The sequence below is a fragment of the Ptychodera flava genome, chromosome 17 (assembly GCF_041260155.1).
Source record: "Ptychodera flava strain L36383 chromosome 17, AS_Pfla_20210202, whole genome shotgun sequence".
Classification (NCBI taxonomy): Eukaryota; Metazoa; Hemichordata; class Enteropneusta; family Ptychoderidae; genus Ptychodera; species Ptychodera flava.
Genome location: NC_091944.1, coordinates 21,955,108 through 21,975,297, shown reverse-complemented (window position 1 = coordinate 21,975,297; position 20,190 = coordinate 21,955,108). Strand labels below are relative to the sequence as shown.

At 38.3% G+C, this 20,190-nt stretch overlaps 1 protein-coding gene across 19 annotated transcripts in view; it reads left to right on the top strand.

Annotated features, from left to right (window-relative positions):
- LOC139115770 (insulin receptor substrate 1-like) overlaps nt 1–17,367 on the top strand; it is a 79,230-nt gene extending 61,863 nt beyond the window's left edge. For all 19 annotated transcript variants that reach the window (XM_070678121.1, XM_070678119.1, XM_070678117.1 and 16 more), the window contains 5 exons: nt 1,556–1,693; nt 2,309–2,418; nt 7,380–7,499; nt 8,344–8,505; nt 11,541–17,367. In XM_070678121.1, the coding sequence (XP_070534222.1) occupies nt 1,556–1,693; nt 2,309–2,418; nt 7,380–7,499; nt 8,344–8,505; nt 11,541–12,595 (1,585 nt within the window). In that variant the 3' untranslated portion in view covers nt 12,596–17,367. The remainder of the gene's footprint in view (nt 1–1,555; nt 1,694–2,308; nt 2,419–7,379; nt 7,500–8,343; nt 8,506–11,540) is intronic.
- The last annotated feature ends 2,823 nt before the right edge of the window (nt 17,368–20,190 follow it).

The following is a 20,190-nucleotide window of genomic DNA, read 5'->3' as shown; positions in this document are numbered from 1 at the left end:
TTGAACATGGTAATTTGTTGTAAAATGTTTTCGTGTCAACTTGCCTTGCTATCAGACCGCAGGAGGTCTAGCTGTTATCTGTACCCCCACTCAGAGGAAAAACAGACATATCAGGATATAGATGATTATGCATTCTGTATTAATGAATTCACAGTGGACTAAATGTTCAATGTTTATGGATAAAGGAAATTGGATAATTTACTTAAAATGTGTGCGTATTTTGGTCAGAAATTATCATCATTATTATAGATTTGACTTTTGTTTTTGTCCACATTTTGTAGCACACATCTCAATAAATTGGATCTCATGCTCATCGCGTAATCTTAGGCAGGAGGCGTAAACATCTTGAGAATCAGTATGAAATTGTTGTTTCAGGCGAGGTCTATAGAAATGAGTCACTGTAAAAATTTTGAATAAAAAAAAAAATTAGGTCTTTTTTTCATGACAAGCAGCACATAAATATACACAATTGCCTTCTTTAATATGCAGTCATCACGTATTGTAAACTCCATGACACGCCTCATAGCCCTGTTTTCCTGTCAAGATAGCTTTTATTTTGAGTACGCGCATTGATGCACATGTCCATATACATACTGAAGTCACTGGCGTTGATTGTACACTTGCTTTTAAGTAATGTGCATTTCCTCTCACATGTGTGGATGTGTGAATTGAAACGCTAAATGATGAGCGTGTTTTTTTTTTTTCAAATCAAAGTATTTTCAATCGTGGTGTGAGTCAAAAAATTTGTATTTGTATTTGGTTCAACAAGCTCTTTTTTTACGAGATCTAAATCAGTGTTTTACATTGAAAAACATAAAAACAAAAGAATTAGTCATTTGAGTCTTCTTGTACTCTTGTAAATATGAATTCAACCATTTGCCATGCAAATAAAGATGGCTAAATGATCTTCTTGCGCGACTTTTTACACTCTTTCTTCTGTGTCACATGCCACTTAATCTTCTGGTGTAGGAACATTTCCAGTTTGTAATTGGCCAAATTGGGACAATAAAGATTATATTGTATTGTATTGTAAAATTGCAGATGAATTACAGTAGGCTGCAGGAAGAAAGTATTAAACATTTCTAATCTGCATTTGTATTTTTTTCAATTTTTTGTAAACTCAGAATCAGGTAAATTTAATCTGAGAGGTTGGCTCCTTGTCTTCTGTTTCTGCTGTATCAGTGCAACTGAATATTTTCAAGAAAAATAGGATAATCTTGTTTTACCAGTGAATGGCTCTGTAACGTAACACTGGTGACACTTTTTATGTCAGACATTTTGTCTGTCTTAAAGGATAATTCGTCACTTTTTAAGATGAAGACAACATTTGTAAAGTATATTGATTTGCAACCACAAAAAATATTTTCCGTGACGGTTTTTGTCATAGCTTGGTTGCGATATATGTCACATCCCTCTAAAGTTCCTAAGTTTTTTCTTTGAATTCAATCTGAGTTTTGTGTCAATCTTTCTGTCCGATTTTGTGTTGCTCATTTTACACCTTTTTTTGAAATTTTTCTCTAATTCTGTTTGGAATTTTTTGCTTTTTATCTTGCAGTGAGAGTCCCCAGCAGAGTTCAAGTTTTCCGGATGAACACTTCTTCCGCCATCTCAGCACTGTCAAAGGCATGTCAGTGGAAGGGAACAGAACTCCAGAGGAATACGGATCCAGTCCGGCTGATCAACACTTCCACAGGTGGGAAAGGAGTCTACATTGTTCTTCTTTCTAGTCCAATCACAAGTACAAGTTTTGACGTAGTTATTTAAGCCAAGTAGTGCTGTATTAGACCTACCATTAAAATTATATTAAGGTAGCAGGTGCCTCCAAAGTGAAAGACTTAAACCTTTGCTCAAATTTTCCTCAATGAAACTTTCAACCATGCTTTTGCCAAAGGCAGAATACAAAACAGGGGTCACTGTGCAAAGTTCAGTATGAGATCAACAAATTACCAAAAAATTTACCAATGTTTGAAAGTAAAAATGGCCGCCATCCCTGTGTTAACACTATGGGAAAAAATGCAATTGTCAATTTTTGAAAAAGTAAGATGGTGAAACATTTTCCATCTTCAAGCTTCAACCCTTTCACCACCATGGTTTGTCCCAAATCCATTGTTTTCTATGGTAAAGTTGGACCTGTACACAGGGAACTGGGGGTGAAAGGGTTAAAATGAGCCCCCACAAGGGTTTGATCAGAAAAGAATGGTAAAAATTTAAGAATCTGAATACCTGTCCCCGAGGTGCATTCTACCTTAATTTGACCACATCTAATTTTTGAGGAGAAAATTAACTTGTTTACGGTACTTGTGTTCAGGTACGGCAGAGTGTCAACACCTGATTCTCCAAGTCGAACACCGATCCGAGAGGAGAGCACAGAGTCTGGGGATGACTATATGCCAATGTCCCCATCAGCTGTGTCGCAAGGTAAGAAGACGAAAAAAAGGAATGCAAATATGATTATTGTCTTTGAATGTTTGTGTGGACCAAGTATCATTTTTAACCTGAGTAAAAAAGTCATAAGGAGAAAATGTGTCTTTTTAAGCAGTGTATGCACATTGTTAACCCTTTTCCCAACATGGTTTAGCCCAAACCATTGTCGTCAATAGGCCAAACCCGGAATTCGAATCGACCACGGTACAAACAAAGCCATGTGCGCAAACGCGCACAGACGTACGTGTATTTCCATACGCGTTCACTACACATGTGGGTTTGTTTGTACCGGCATCACGTGATTATTTGGGCGTACTGAGTATGTAGAACGGCGTACGCATCGCGTCCTTTTTATTCCGGAGTAGAACCATTGTGATTGTGGACCTGATAATGCAGAATTAGGGTTGCACAGGTTAAAGCCACCAGTCGTGACTGTGTTAACTCGCCTGGCCCTCATCCATGTTCTTATAACTCTATGATAACTCTTATAACCAACATCTTTTACAAAGTGTGCCGGGGAAAATGAAGTGCACTGAGTGGCCTGAATTAAAATACACAGTCTGTAATATTAGTTTCTGTGATGAAATTTATCACTTGATGTTCCACAGTTAAGCATGTAAAGTGAACTTGTTTCTTCTCTGAGGCCTTTACCAGTCTGTTTTCTCTGACATGGCCACTGGAATGAAATAGGAAGAACTTTTCAGTATGCATAATGAGTTGGGAAGGCTTGTTATGTTTACTTTCACTCTACCGCAACAGCAAAAACACTCCCTTTATTGAACAACATGCGCTGAGTATGAGTATATTGACACCTAGACATGAGTATATTTTCTTTTCTAACGGAGGGTTCTCAATATAATGATCAAAGCAATACCATATATTAAAAAATGAAGAACATGATTTTGACATTATATGATAAACAATTTAAGAAGTAAACTCATGATTCTTGACTCAGAAAGTTGAAAAAAATGTGTAATGAAGGAGACTGTAGAAAGTTGATGCATTTGATCTGCAAACGTTTTCTCTTTTCTGACTTCAGGAGTTCAAAGTTACGAAACTTTCATTTGTCGAGAACTGTCAATGGGATTGAAATGAGCAGACTACAATTTCTGGTACATGTAGTCCAATATACCTCAGATGAATTTCTTCATCGGTAAAATATTACCCCGCTATCAGGATCCTTTGGAATCAGGAAAAATGTAGACAGCCACTGGTCAAAACTTCAAAAAAGATAACAACAGATATAACTTAGACTCAAGCTCTGAGATAAGATTTATGCTATCAGTAAATTATTTATATTCAATGTAATTCCCACAGCGAGGAGTCGAAGACAACCTGACCCAAAATTTAAATATTGGCATTTTTAAGAATTCAATATATCCACCAGACATGATTATCCGTGAGATAAGGATCGAGGCTAGTCTTGCCGCTGTGACTTTTCAGCTGTGTGTAAAGAATAGCTCCAAGTTATGTCTAGTACCTCTGTAGAAGTAGTTCATTGGCCGGACTTATCCCTTTCCTGGTTGTCTCATCTCCTAGAAGTAAGATGTGACCTCAGGAGGGGAGAATGACCGCATTTCCGGGATTCATAGCGGTGTTGTATGCAAGATTCATTTTGTACAGTAGAGTTTGTGGAGGCGTTGGTGAAAGCGCTGGTAATTAATGGGGGCTGCAAATTTAGGCTGCATCTTTGGACAGCTTATGTCCCTGTATCTGTAAAGGATGAGTACAGAGGATCACATGATGATCATGTGATTATCACATGAAACCCATGTCCATGCAAATTCTATGGTCTTTGGCGCTGCTATTGAGTATTTAACCTGTTCATCCCCACTTCCCTGTAAACAGGTCCACACTCACCATTGATAACAATGGGTTTGGGCCAAACCATGGTGGTGAAAGGGTTAATGTGTGAACTTGATGAAGACCGGCTTTCTCATGGTTTGTCATTCCTTTTAATATACTAGATTCATGTCAGAAGGAAATCTCTACAAATTTTGCAGATTTTGATGAATTTATAACAGCATAATTGGGAAGGTTTTACTGTACATGATGTAGGCATCATTCTGCCAGAAAACTTGTGAGTGAAGATAAGGGAATATTCAATCTTGGTAATTAGGATAAGATGTTTAAGGGTATCCCCGCCCCCCTTCTTTAAGAAATTATACATGTTTTATAATCCAGAAGTAAGCAGAGTTGTATCTTTGAGTGAGACTGTATGATATTCTGTGAGAGAGTATTTGTGATTTGAGATGATACAGCCCATATCAAATATTTTCTATTCAATCTTTTGTATTAAAACATCCTACAATTTACAGTTTACAGTTATAGTTTACAGTTTCTGAGAAAGTAATTACAGGGGAAACTGCTATATTAGAATGGTCCCCATGAATATTTTTATCCCATACATGTAAACCACTATGTAAATACCTGACATATGCTGACACAACTTCATTTTAGAAAAGGACATTAAGCCTTTGAGCGCCAAATTCAATTTCTGTCACCTTAAAATATACCCCAGTAAATTTTTTTCAAATTTTTGCCAAAATTTTGATGAAAAGCTCTAGCCAATGAAATTTGATGTTCCTTTGGTCCAAAATTATCAGAAAAATCAGAGAAAAATTCATAAAAATTGGTAAAATGTTGTACTGAAATTTTGATCGGAGAAAATTACAGCACTCAAAGGGTTATAAACAAACCTTTCCAAATCTTTTCTACATATTATCGTTTAGGTAAGAGATTATCCCCTGTTTTTATGAAATTTCATACAACTTGTTTTGTTCATGAATTCTGGTCAATGGTTCTACTCCGGAATAAACAGGGCACCTGGTGTTTCAATACACCCAAGAGATCACATGATTGGCGGTACAAACAAACCCATGTGCACACACGGCTATGGAAATGCATGTACTTCTTTGCATGTTTGTGTGTGGGGATTTATTTGTACCGTTGTCCATTTGAATTCTGGGTGTGGCCAATTGCTAATCATTTCTTTGCTAAAATTTTTTAGAGAGAGAGCCGACGGTTTGAAATTTTCTCCATGAATTCTTTAGATATATACCTTCAGATTACCGATACCGGTAGTATCTTATCAGGTAATGTTTTCACTGAAAAGGCTTATGTAGTTTCATTGTCATTATCACCGATGAGGTTGCCGCAGTGGTACTGTAATTTATGCCGCAGGCGTTAAATCACACAATTAGCGATAATGAGGGCTGTCTGACCGATGTTCTAAATCACTAAGGTCTGCAATTATTCAAAAGGCCCTCCTTGGACTTTTCAGTGGCATTAATTAATCCCCCTGGTAGTACTCCATCCGCTCTTGGAATTAAACAGTAGTTCAGCTACCTCTCTGTGCACTTTCTGATGTCATAGTTGCTGCAAAGCAGGCCCTCTAAGCTAAACTAGACGCCCATCTGACTCTGAACAGTTCTCTGTGATGGAAAAACAAATTTCACATTTTACATGTACTTGGATAGGGCTGACACAAAAGAAGTTTCCAGAAATTCCCCAATCAATGGAAAGGGTTTGTTGGTCAGAGGCTTGGTTATGCATCTGCTGTGGTATTTTGCCTGTCCAGTTTGTTATTGATAGGGGGCGCCATACCAGTGGAAGATTCCTTGCAGAAAATCCCCCTTTGCTGAGAATGTTTATTCTGTCTGTGTTTTAGCTTACTCTGCTAGCAAGTTTATACAAAAATGCCCAGTGTTAAACTTGATCAACAAGGCCTATATGTTGTGTAATGTCAGGTGTAAAAGTCAATGAATGAATTTAACCTTGAATATAGAATTCATTCATTGACTGTTATGTGATACATGTTGTACAAGAAGCATTGGTTTTGCAATTAGGCTGCTACTCTATGGTGCAAGACAACTCAGAAAGAAAAAGAAGAAGAAAATTTACTCGTTTCTGTATCAAAAAATGATGAATTTAGCCCTTCCTGACCAGACTTTCTGGTAGCGTACTTGATTTTATACCCAAAGGGGGTTAAACAGTTACTGTCCCAATATAATATATTCATTAATGTATTGCTGTACTTGTGAGTACCAATGAAGCAAATGAAGTATTACTGAAGAATTGTCCGCTCTGTTTTGGTGTAGGAATTATGTTCTATTTTTGTGCATTGAAATATAAGAATGCAATTTATATATGTATATGATGGTTAAATGTAATACTTACAGTTTAGTTTTTTTGAATCAACATAGCATATTTAGTTTACACCTTGGTTACTGGAGTGCACAGTACTTCATTCACAGCTTAATTAGTAATGACAACACTATGACCTCTAGAGGGCAGTATTTCCTTTCAACATGACTAATTGATGATGGGGAAGATGTTATCAGTATATAGCCTCTTTTTGACTTTGTATCTGTGATTTCTATGATTATAAAAGTAAAGTCTGTCGAAACCAAACCCTACAGAGACTGAGAAAATGGTATGGTTTGGAGAGGTGTTTGGTTTATAGAGGTCCTTTTAACATAGAGTTCTATTGGTGGAATGGGACATGGAAAAGGGTTCAGTTTAGACAGGTTTTCAGTTTAGACAGGGTTCGGTGTAGACAGGGTTCGGTTTAGACAAATTTCACTGTACTGTTATGGTCTTGGGGAACACAAATCAATGTGTGAATTAATTATAGGTTGAAGAGTCAAAACAGATATCCATGGCAACAAGTGTAAGAATAAATAGGTTTAGGAAGTTGAGAAAGAAAAGAAAAAGAGGGATGTATTGACCTTCTGGATGGCACAGGACATGAAGTTATAAATGTGTGTAGAGCTTGACGTCATCTTTCATTTGACAACAAAATATAAAAAACACACAAGCAGAGCTCTTACCAAAAGAAAGTTAAAACCTATACTGTTTTGATTTGGCTACAGTTTAAGTATCAGATCTTATAATAATTATTGTATTTTTCTGTGTTTTTTTTTCACAAACCCCCATGAACTGTTGGTGTCCAGGCCAAGCTATTCCTAAAGTTGTTTCCACTGAAGGCTACATGGAAATGGTGAGAAATGCCAAAGCAAGACCAGTGAATGAAAGTTACGTCAACATGTCACCAGCCAACACACCGTCATTAAGTAAGTGTGGCTTGTATCTTTTGGTCATTTTATCAAAATTAAAGTCCAGTAACTGTAATGTTTGATGCCTTTTTTCACTATTTTTGTTTTTCACGTCAATTGCTAGTTCTTGTTCTTCTCACTAAAGCATGTTGAAATACCAGCTATTTAGTTCATCAACACTGCGTCCATACACGTAAAATGCAATATTATTCTTTACATTTGAATTCAATTCTATACTAGAATTCACTTGTCAACAATAACGATGCAGTTTACACATGTACAGGGTGAGTTGACAAGCTGAATACTGTGTATATCAACATGCTTTGGGGAGTAGAACAAGAAACTGTAGTTGAAGATTAAAAAAACAAAACTGGTGAAAAAATCATCAAATGGTACAGCTACTGGTCTTTTAACTTTGTTAGTGTGGTGGTCCATAGTTATTGATAAATTTGAGAAATGTATGCCTTTAGTAAGCAAATGGTTGCAAAAAGCAATAGTAAACCTCGGTTTACATAATGGCTATAACGAAGCAGAATTCTCATAATTACACATCCATTATTGAGTGCAACGTTAATTTTTAGTTTGTCTAGTCGCCAAAAATAAATTTAATTTGGCCTTTTATGTAAAAGAAAGTTAGAACCTATACTGTTTTGATTAGGTTTCTTTCTAAATTTGATATCAGAGTCACATTAGTTCATAACTACAGTGTATCTCCCTGAGACATAGGTGCTACATTGTGTGTCAAAGTGGAATGATAAACAAAAGGCTGATTTTACAGACCCTGAGGGCGCCCTCTACTTTCCTCCTCGACTCTGGTGGGAATCAGTGTATGTGATCTCATCTTGAATCTCTGTGTTCCCAGGTGAACTTGACTCGTACATGTCGATGAGCCCAACAGCTACTCAGAACAAAGATTCACCGGCCAATCAGAAAGAAGCGTCAAGCAAAGTAGACAAAGCGAAAAGAAACAGCGATGAAGGTTATATGGACATGGCCCCAGTCACAGGTGCTGTTCCAAAAACAGGTAACTGGTCACAGAGTTTTTATTTTAGTCAAGAGATAAAAAAACACCTGTTCAACAGGCCAAACCAAACCAGACTTGGTCTGTGTAACAATTTTCTTTTATCTTGTAAGTCTTTACACATGCGATTCGGCCCATATTTAGCTCCATACATGGTTCATGTTCTTTGTAAGAAAACAATATAAGATGAGTAAAAAGAGCTTAATACATGATTGTGGGAGTACAGCAAAAGAGTGTCTTTTTCAGATAGATAAAAAAATACAAGCATATGCATGCAAATAACTGTGATTGGAGCAGTGAGACTGCAATTTTGCTGTCTACCACAAGTTCAGCCTTGCTGATTGTAATACCTCAAGTTGAAAAGCATTAATCTACAAGGTCCCACAGAGACAAACCATCTAGACATCCTGTACCTAAATCGACACTTAGCTGTAAATTTTTATAGTTTTGTAGTGTTTTTGCCCTGTAAGTCAATGATGTCGTTCTCATACATTTTATTGAAATGCCAAGCATCCAGCTCGGGTATTGTTTCTGCTGACGACAAACTAGCAGTGAGTAAATTTTAAACTCTGGTTGGTTTTCAAAAAGTCATGAAACATTAAACAATGCCTGGCAATTTCTTCAAACTCGATTGCCATCTATGTTTTGTGAAAATATCAACTCTGTCATAAAATATTAGTCGCTGGGAGATATTTGTGTGATAACTGGAGTTATCCACAATGTGTTGACCATGTTACTGTGAAAATATTTTATTCCATAAGGCCTGGAAAATTGTTGAAAAACTCTTGAAAGTCTATAAATTATCAGCATCATTGAGTGTAATATCCTGAAAAATATTTGTGATAGTAATGTTCTTAACTCATTTCCTGTCCAAGTCCTGTCTTTTTAAAGGATTTTATGTTTCTGTTTGTTCTCAGGATCAAATAAATGCTAAATTTTTTTGTTTGGGATTTCTGAACACGATTATTGTGAGGTATTAGTTACGTGTCTCAAGACAGAAAAAATTAAAACTTTTCCTTAAACTCTAGTTCCTGTAACTTTAAAATATTCTCAGATTGAGAATTGAAAGCAGGGATCATTATAAAGACTTTTGGATTGTGACTTTGATTACCTACAAGTTATCGGTACTTGAAATTCAAAATGGCTGCCGTACAGATGTTTAACACTGTGAGCGAAAAATAATTTTTTTTTCAATGTTGAAAACTTCATGTGCTCCACAGACTTAAAAATGAGTTCATACATGTAGCCAACCAGAAAAATTCCACCTTCATTTCTTGGCAGACTGGATAAATTCTATTATGATTTCTTAGATCTGTATTTGCAGATAGAAATAGTCCACAAGCAGTGTGTTCCAATATAGTTTGCACGTCATGTAGCCATCATATGGCTTGCTGAGTAGGTGTGTTATCATGCTCGGATAATTCTTTGTGTAGGTTTCAATTTCTCCAGTCTCCGACTGTGTTGGATTTGAGGACAAAAGACAGGAAAATCTCATCCTTCAAAAAAAAAAAGGACATGTAATATGACAGTAATCAAGTTCCAATTGATCTACAGCCCAGGGCTAATCCTGCCATTCAGTCCCAGCAAAATTAAGTATATTTTTCAGAAAACTATCCGCGCCTTTTTGTTTCCTCGAAAGATACTTACAGCCAAAAAATGCTCATTTATTCTCATAAATATCACGTACATTACTGAGGAAAAAGTCAGGGGAATTTATATTAAAAATAATAATTTTGACATTTGCAAAATAGGGTGTGCGTGGAGTGAAACTGAGGCACTCAAAATTGCGAAAATCTGAGAGATCTTGTGATTAGATGGTTTTTAATATGTCAGGCTGATGTGTTGGACCAAATTCATAATCTGTGTGTAGGTGGGTACGGTCTCGTCTAATCTAGGTCTTTATGATAGACCCGACAAGATAGCCATCTATGTGGGACATAATGTGAAATTGTGTATGCTACCTGAATGTGCTGTGTTAGTAAGTGCTGATACTCTCCTGTTCGTGGTTTCCGAAGCAAGGCCTATCAGTAATGATCATTTCTCTCCTTCAGTCGTGATCCGTCAGAATTCTTTTGGGTCAAGGATACCATTCCTTTTACTGCAGATGATTTTTTTCCCCGCAAAGTGTAAATCCCAAATTCAAGAGTTCTTCTTGAATTTGAAGTCGGATTCTATCATATCTTGTCAGTGATGTGGATTGGAACATCACATGTGAAGGTCAGACTTCAGAGATCGAAGTACGAAAATTCACATATTTCTCGCAGATTTATTAGTTCTGTAGTACAAGAGTTTTAGATTCTCAATGAGCCTCACTTTGTCTTTAAAGGGACAAAGTCGGCCATTTTTCATGAATTTTGTTTGATGCAAGATACTATGTATATTGTTGGACATGTTGAAAGATACTGAATGAAGGGGTGACCATGTATATATTCGACCCGGGTTTTAGACAAATTAAATGAAACCACCGCGACATTGGATTAATAGTCGTGAGCGTTAATTCATTTTCGCTAAGGTTTCATGTATCATATCTAAAACCGGGGTCGAATATACGCATGGTCACCCATTCATTCGGTATCTTCAAACATGTCAAACAATATAAGTAGTATCTCGTATCAAACAAAATTCATGAAAAATGGCCGATTTTGTCCCTTTAATCTACACCCACTAACATTTTAATCAACTTCCATATGTCAGTCCAGTTGTAACTGCAGTCCAAAGATCATTTGTCCCTTTCCTACACCGCATGTGGTTCTGAACTTTGATCAGTAAAGTAATAGACGTACTGATAATGTAAGCACTCAAGGGTAGTACACACACTAAGGGATGAACCTTGTGATAAGTGGGAGGGGGTGAGGGCTATAGGAATCCAATAGGAATCCAAATTGTTTTGCTGAATGTCATTTCAGACTTCAATATTTTTATAGCTTGGGCAAACTTAATGTTTTGAGCCAAAAATATTCGAACAGTCATGTGTTTAAATCGTCCAGGCCCAATATGCTGTTTTGTTTAATGTGAATCTTTTCTTGGCCATGTTTCAGACACGCAAGCAGTGACACAGACAAGCTCAGTGGAGGTAGACTCTTACATGAGTTTTACGCCAGGAAGCGGAGGCGGAGAACCGTTGTCAACTGCGCTGAAAACGACGCCAGGTAGCGCCAGTACGGAGGTCAAACCGAAAGTAGTGTACCCGACCGGCACTTCACAACAGACTGCCAAAGCTGCCATTGACACGTACATGCCTATGAGTTACGAAGGTCAAGGGCAGCAGAAATCAGACAATAAACCTAGCCTTGGTCAAAAAATACCTCAGACAGTGGGTACAGAACATGAATATGTAAACATAAACCTTTCGAAGAAAAATCAGAACGCTGGCGATTACGCTGAGATGGACATGAGCAGAGTTCAGAGCCCACCCATGAGTGGAAGCACTTCTCCGCGTCCACAAAGACTTCATCTTCCACCTGATGACAGGTCTTATGTGAATATTACCCTACCTGATGTCAAGCACAGGAAATCACCAAAGGTTTCACCAAAAATCTCCCCAAGCCTATCTCCCAGAATGCCAAAAACTGACAAGAAAATTACACAATACCAGGAATATATGAACGTAGAGCTAGGAACCAAAGACGTTCCGAGGCATAAAGTTCCGGGCAGTCAGCCCGGTAAAGCAGCTAGTCCAAGTCAGGGATTGCTGCCTCAACTGAAATCACAGAAAGCTGAGAGGGAGGAAGCTGTGCCGCAGAAGTCAGCAACAGTAGGCAGTGATTATCTTAACTTGCAGTTTCCCATGGCGGGCGCTGTGGCAAAACCCAGTCCCGAGCCACAGCGTCGGGCATTGCAGCATCCGGCGTCAGAGTCAGCCGCAGCTGCTGAACCCAAACTGAACTATATCGCTGTAGATCTTGGTCCAAGCGAGGAGCCTGACGAAAATGGCCAGAGCCGCTCGCCGCGATCTCCAAGATCGCCATGCTTGCCACTCAGGGTTGCGTCAGACAGTGATGAGAAAGGGGAAAGCAACTACGCTAGCATTGATTTCACCAAATCCGAAGTTTTAAAGAATATATCTGCAAAAGTTAGAGAGGAAAGATTCTGAATTCACACGACAAGAAATTCATTAAAACAATTTCATAAACAAGCAAGTTTGTAAAGGATGAGATTTTGACGCAAACAATCAGGAAGCATGCCATGTTTCCGTATCAAATTTCTAATCACTTTCTGCTCCCATAGGGGAACACTCAATCAAATCAATCAGTATTATTGCTGTACAAATTCTGAGCAGTTTTATGTTGCGGATTCAGTATTTCAACCTGAATCTGAATCTCAAAAAAAACAAAACATCCAAAGCATTAGTGGCCTTAACTACAGTATCTATGAAAGGTACACAAGCGGAGTCCTAGATGGGACCATGAGAACCCAGGGGGAGTTTATATATCTTCTTCCTCTCAACTTTTGTGTTTCTTTTTCATCTCAAAATGAAAAGAAGTCCACTTCTTGTGTGATGGTAAGGTCAATATGTCATATATTCATCTATTGCTTTAACACTATTTCTCAATCTTTTGTCGACTAACTACTTAGAAAACTATTGTGGTATGATTGTATATTCGGAATTGGTGTGATACGATTTTTGCATGACAGACCTTGCCTGTCATCTGTCTTTTGTATTTCATAGTCTTCATGTGTATGGGTTTTTGTTTTCGGCACTTTGCTGCTTTGTGATGGTGTAATGTAAATGTATGTGGAAAAAAAATGGAGAATGTCTATTGAATAGTGCATGTTCCGAAAAAGTAAAAAAAACCTGCTCACCTGAGAAACTGCAAATGTAAAAAAGAATAAGTATATGTGGTTTATGGGATTTTCTCAACCTCAGTCTCACCATTCTTATAAGTATCTAAAAAATGAATCTTGCTTGGTAAAACTCTACCTGTGTTTGCTCAACCCTTTTACCTCTTGTGAAACGGTGACCTTTGTACTTTTATGTGTTTAGGGTCAGAGGTCGTTCAAGGTGGTTCAAGTATCTTGAAGAGTTCCTTTGATACTGTTGACTTTTACCAGGGGGAAAATGAATGCTTCTTGTACAATGTTGGCTTTTTTCCAACCCTTCCACCCCTATTTCTAAGTAGAGAGGCCCAGCTGTGCAATAGAAAACGATAGGGTTTTACCAAAATTGTGTGGGCAAAGTGTTAAAGTGTACCTGTGAACCCTTGTTGGGGGAGCAAGATTCTGAGTTTTTGTGACATTTTTTTGAAAATGAAATATTGCTCACTGGGCTTGTTCTTCTTGTGTTTTTTTTTTGAACAATGACACTTTCCCTGGATTGTTTTTTCGTGTAGCTCAATATTGAATACACAATAGACTTTTGAAAACTTGTACTGCTAGAGCATGGACAAACGCGAGCGTCCACGTGACTGTTTCCTCAATATTGTATTTGTATAAAGCTGCACAGGTACGATTTTTGGAGCAGAGAGTTTTAGCTTAATCTACTCTCTGTTGTCAAGAAAGCAGATGTAAATTTGTGAAAGGCATCTTTTATGATTGAGTGGTTTTGTTTTGTTCCATTAACCTCTGACCTCTGACCTCTCTTGTGAGTTGTCAGGTGAGATTGTGTTGTTGGTATCAAGACTTTGCAAATTTTTTGGCGGGTTTATTTGTGGTATTTGTATCAACACAAACATAAATTTCTGGCCCTCTTTTGCAGCGCCTCTTGAATTGGTTGAAAAAATGGAATATTTCAAAGAACAATTCCAAAAATGAATAGAAAAGATCATTTTCATTAGTAGTGATAGACACACAGACAGAGAAGGGCGTTTGACGGGAGTGAAGAGAATTTCAAGACATTAACCGTCAAGTTGGTATGGTCCTGTTCTCCAGAATTTTCAACATTGAGCCAACGCACTTAGATACGGGTGTGAATAACCGGTGGCTTCCTCACATTTGCTTGTTCGATACATCTGACATCCCTTTCACCCCCATGGTTTGGCCCACACCCCTTGTCATCAATGGCGAGCGTGGACCTGTTCACAGGGAATTTTTGGGGTGAACAGGTTACAAAAATTAAATTCACCAGGGGTTACAGTGGTTCTTAAAATCAACTCTTTGTTACGTTGTTTCCCACCATGTCGATGTATGACCTTATCTCATGAAACGAAAGAACTGTAACCAAACTTTGATGGTGAATGGGTTGTCGATCGCAGAGTCAAAAGGTTTAGGTATATTTTCATGTAGACAGGGAAATCTAAACAGACAAGAAACTTTGTAATTTGACCGTTTTGATTTTGAAATGGCAGCTGATTTCACATTCAGACAAAAACCGACACTAGAAGTGCGATCACATTATTACAGTTCATTTTATATGGCACTTATGGGCACCCGTACGCAATAGATGTTTTAATCCTAGAGCCAAGATAGCAAAGCTGTGGAAAGAGTCATGGCATTTCAGGTGACAAGAAAATCTGACCTCCTGTTCCCCCTCCCCACCCCTACCCCCCACCCCCACCCCGAAGCATGTGGGACAGCTGATTCGATGTAATATAGAAAGGAGTGTTAGCATTCTGAGCATCAAATTAGCTTAATTTCAACCAGCAAATTGACTGGCCAGTATCATGTATCCGACATGCTAACTTTTTTGGGGGGGAGGGGAGGGGGTAGGGGCATGAGAGGTGAGGTGTGATCATCAATTGACAATGATCTTTGTTGCTCAACACTCTGGAAATAGACCTGATGGATTCATTTGATATATGTGAGTCAAGTGTGTAAGGTATACAACATGATGATGCATGCCTATTGTTCGGTATATCTGCATACAAACTGAGTTGTGCTATCGTATGGGGAAAGATGCAACAAATTCTACAACATGACAAGCAGTCTAGTTTCTTCTCATTGTTGATGCAGGGCTTCAAGCTTCCACTTGTAGGTATTTGTAATATTGGAGCAGGTTTATCTAAATGGGTCTTCCCTTATTATTGCTTTTGTTTTGGAGCTACTTTGATTAGTGCGTCTAATTTTTGAACACTTTTTCCCCACGGTCGCCATCAAAGTACAAAAATGGGAAGCCGTGTTGCCAATCGGATGACGACAATTCAGTCGTTTTCATCAGCCAACTTGCAAGGTATAAGCATGCCAACATGTGGGTTTAGGTCCTGGGTCCCTTCACTGAAACTGTTTGTGTCACATACCAGTCTCTATCTACTGGCATTAGTGCAGAGACCTTTGTTGTCATGGTAATCCTCTTGATGTGAAGAAACAATTACAAGGGGATAAAAAACAAACAAACCATGTGCCCACCCCACCCCTGAGTAGGATGCCCCAGCACATATTGCAATTTCCATGGTAACAATAGTGACGGAGTCTGATAAGTTTTCATAGATGTAGCACTAATTAAATGTCACAAAAATGACTCCGCCCGTGCATTTTGGCCTGTCACCCTAGAAACGCCTCCGAGCAAGGACGGGGAGTGGTTGCCATGGCAGCACCGCTCTTACTTGTGACCCAGTTGTCTGACGCCAAGTGACGTATGACCACAGTAGATCTGCTGTATGAAAGCAATTTTAGAAAATCCTCAAAAATACAAAGTTTATTATAGAAATTTTTAATCTTTCGATCAGTGGTCAGAGTTCAAAAAAATAACTATTTTTTCATTTACTTTTTTGCAAAGAAATAATTGTGATATTGTATAATATTTTATTGTAGTAATTGTTATATATTTTGGCAAACGTTGTGTATTTTTGCTCGTGAGATACAGTCGTATATTATGTCCATATTACAGTATCTTTACCACTACAGTAGTTCAAAAGCTGGAGTATAGGAAGAGCCCGCTGGCTGCAGCCTATATGTATTAGCTGCCGTTCAGGGACTGCCCATTAGATCTTGAAGGGGGGACAGCATGAAAAGGCAAAATTTTCAGGGTGAGAATTCCAAAAAAAAATATTTGCATGCTTGCTGCTTTCCCACAAAATACAACAAGATGTGATGGCATTATGGGAAGCACGGACAAATTTATGCCTTTCTTATTTGAAGATAAGTGTTTGGAAATATTTCAAACTTCAGAACCATAAAACGAAGTTGCATGTCGTCTTTCTGACCGACCCCTGTCAAGACCTAGTGGCCCGGCCCTCAATAGTAATATAAACCTAAACAAAAGTTGGTGATTGTTCAATGTTATGCATTGTAACCAACTTAACAAAAACTTTGCTACATCTAAGTCAAGGTGAGTGAATTTCGTCTGTGTCTGTATCTCGCGATTTTTTGAGGGGGTTTTACTAAACTTTTAAAGAATTGCACTGGAAATAATTTGTTCACAGGCATATGTTTTGAAGTGTAAGCGTTTTTTCTCGACATTGACCTCTAGCGCTGATTACACACTGTAATTAGTTGGGCAGCTTCAAGGAGAGTGTGATGAAATTCGATTTGAACTTCTGACAAAAGAATGCAGTACTTACAGTCTGCCACCATCCGAAAGGGATGTCTGAAATTCACAATTATGTTTCTTTCTAAAAATGAACTTGAAAACAATTTGAAAAAAAATGCAGAATATTTGATCACACAAAAGTAGAATTCAGTTATTTGTGTCTCCCGATGAAATTGTAACTTCCTATTTTTAGACATTGTACCGAAGAGAGGCAAGCAGTGTGTCGGTTCAGAAGTGATTTGCATAAAAACAAAAGTTTTTATCTCTTGATTGGTTGAGCTGACGCACCACGTTTTAGCTTTAAAGACAGTTCTTAACAGTGAATGTACAGGCTATCGTGTTTTTTCCCTTTTTATCGCTGCCTCATGGTTCTGTCTCGTGCAATAGTAAAAGTTAATGTCACCTAGTATCTAAACTATTATTAAATAAAAAACTGTGTTTTGAATAATGCAAAATGAAAACAGTTTTCATTTCTTGTGTCTCTGTAATGTACATAAAATTGTATGTATGCATGCATGCATATATATATATATATATATATATATATATATATATATATATGTATGTGTGTGTGTGTGTGTGTGTGTGTGTGTGTGTATGTAATATCTATGTATCTATGTGTGTATGTATACGTGTATGTATGTATGTCTGTCTGTCTGTCTGTATGTATGTCATATACACAGACAAGCATTAAGTGTGTAGAATTCCCTAACAGTGTGGGACTGGCTGATATTAACAAGCCGATTGATTTATTTTTTGACAAAAAGCTTTCATCATCGTAAAATCTTTGTCACTATGATAGGACCATAACTCTTTGTGCATCAATTTCTTGAAACAATGCATTTAGGAATCACGCAGGCTTTAAAACTGGCAATGATCTCCCTGAGGGTTACGGATACCGGGTTTCCTTTGATGAAAGTATTGTATAGGCTTTAAACCTGCCATTTCTCCTTGTTTTACGTTCTAATTTTATTATCGAAGCCATCCTTCTTACCTCGATACGATGTTTGTTATTCAAAATTATTGATTGGGCCGTGCAATATTATCGCGGCACTTTGGGCAGACTGACCTTTATACACAGTCACCGACGTCGACGGACTGTGTCAAGGTCTCGCTTTGCGTCGTCTCAGTCCGACGTAAGAAATTGGCACTTTCACCTTCCGTAAACATCATTAATGTTACATAGAAGCTTGTCAAGTTGAGTGGGATATGGCGATGAGTTTGTTCGGAATCAGACTAAATCTTCTGATATAGTATATTATATATATCTTCTGATATACTTCGCGCTTCGAAAATGAAAGACAAACTTTTGCTCAAACCTTTCTCAAGCAAACTATCAACCATTCTCTTTCGAAAGTGTAAGAATAAAAATCGGGTGGGGGTGACACCGTGTAAATTTTGGTACTAGAGAAACAAATTACCCAATATTTACCGATGATTAGAAATCCACAATGGCAGCCATCCCTGTTTTAACTGTATGAGGGAAAATGGAATTGCCGATTTTCACAAAACTGAGCCAGTGAAAATTTATCTACTCCATAAGCTCTAAAATAAAGAATATTGTGAAAATATGTGTACGAATACCTGTCCCCAGGCGACACAGTTGTGGTTTACAGCCATATGAAGTTTGCAAAGGCGTGGCTTCAGTCCTACAGCCAGTAAGCATAAAAGCAAAATAACGGTTTGTCCAATAATATCTATACGATTTCGGAACACCTTAGCTATATTCCATGTGTTACATAGAACGTCGTATCGAAGAGGTCACAGCGATTTTTGAAGTTAAAAACTCAAAAATATACATCTATGTGACAAAGTTTAACTGGCTAAATGAAAAAAGAGTACAAATATTTCACACTGCCCGCTGTTCACATCCTCTCCTATAACTGAAATGGGAAGTGCAGGTTGGGTGTCACTGCATGATGCCATTATCAAGCTTGCAAGGCAAGGCAAGGGAAATTCATAAGACGAAAACAATAACGCATTGCTGAAGTAGTGCGTTCATTCACCGCTATCATGACATCCGTGGCTCGCGCTTTCCCATCACTATCGCCGAAGGGCACTCACTCTATGTTCTCGCTTATATTTACCGTTCTAAAATAACTGTACATTGCACATGTCCCTTGCTTTTTGCAGCGCTTCGAATTTGTTAGTGCTAATTTTTTGACGGGGGTCACGTGTTGTCTCTCCGCCAACGGACTCTATTCACCGCAAAGACTGGACAAATCATCGTACAATAACGAAACTGGTAGCAATGCGAATATGTAAAGAGTCGTTCTGAACAAAGCCCGCTGAACAACAGAAGGCGAAATGCAGGATGTAAGATCGAATGTTACGAATCGCCAAGATAGCGCCGGCGTCAAACAACAGAGGGCGAAATGCAGGATGTAAGATCGAATTTTACGAATCGCCGAGATAGCGCCGGCGTCAATGTGTGACCACTTCTACCGTTGGTGAAAATAACTTTCTGAGCTGGAGGAACAAATTTTGAAGGCAAAGAAGGAGAGCAGTTCCAAACAGAGGGTATTGAAGGCTTGGCTAGGTTTAAGTGCCTATCTTTTCACTGTCGAGCCAATGATTTTTTGAATAATTATACGCCGACCGCAATCTCAAATCTAACATGTCAATTATATTATGCACACAGGCTTCCGATCCTGTCGAATATCTGTGGCTATATTTTAATAGCACGTTGTTCATTTCATTTAATTGCAAATCGTAGCTCCAGGTTCCCACGTACGTTGAAGTATCGCCACCGCCCAGCGGCGCCTTTTGCCCTGTATACATGGCATCATTTCTTACGCATCGATGGCTCATTGATCTATTTATGCCCATGCTGTCCACACCTTCAAGATGACACATACAAATGACTTTACGATTGTTGTAGGCATAACGAGGAATTTCTCCGCTAAGATCTCAATGCATTCGATATTCCAGTAAAGTAGGTCATGGTCTTGTGGCTTAGGCGATGCGCCCCACCATCACTACGTCTCCCGTTGCGACCTACAGATACTCTCTCACAACCAACCGTCTGAGAATATAACCCCCTCCAATCAATATTGTAACAAAACCACGTGATCGAACTATGTTCGATTCTCCTATTGACGTAGCCGAAATTTGAGAGTCGCTTCATTCAAAAACTATGTCAAGGTCGCAAAAATCCCGAAAGACTTGTCCTCTTTATTGTATGATTTATACAATACCAGTATTTGGATTCAAACAACGACTTTCTCAAAATGGGTTGTGTGTACCGGTACTCCAACTTTTCCGCGTACCACTGCTATGTGTTG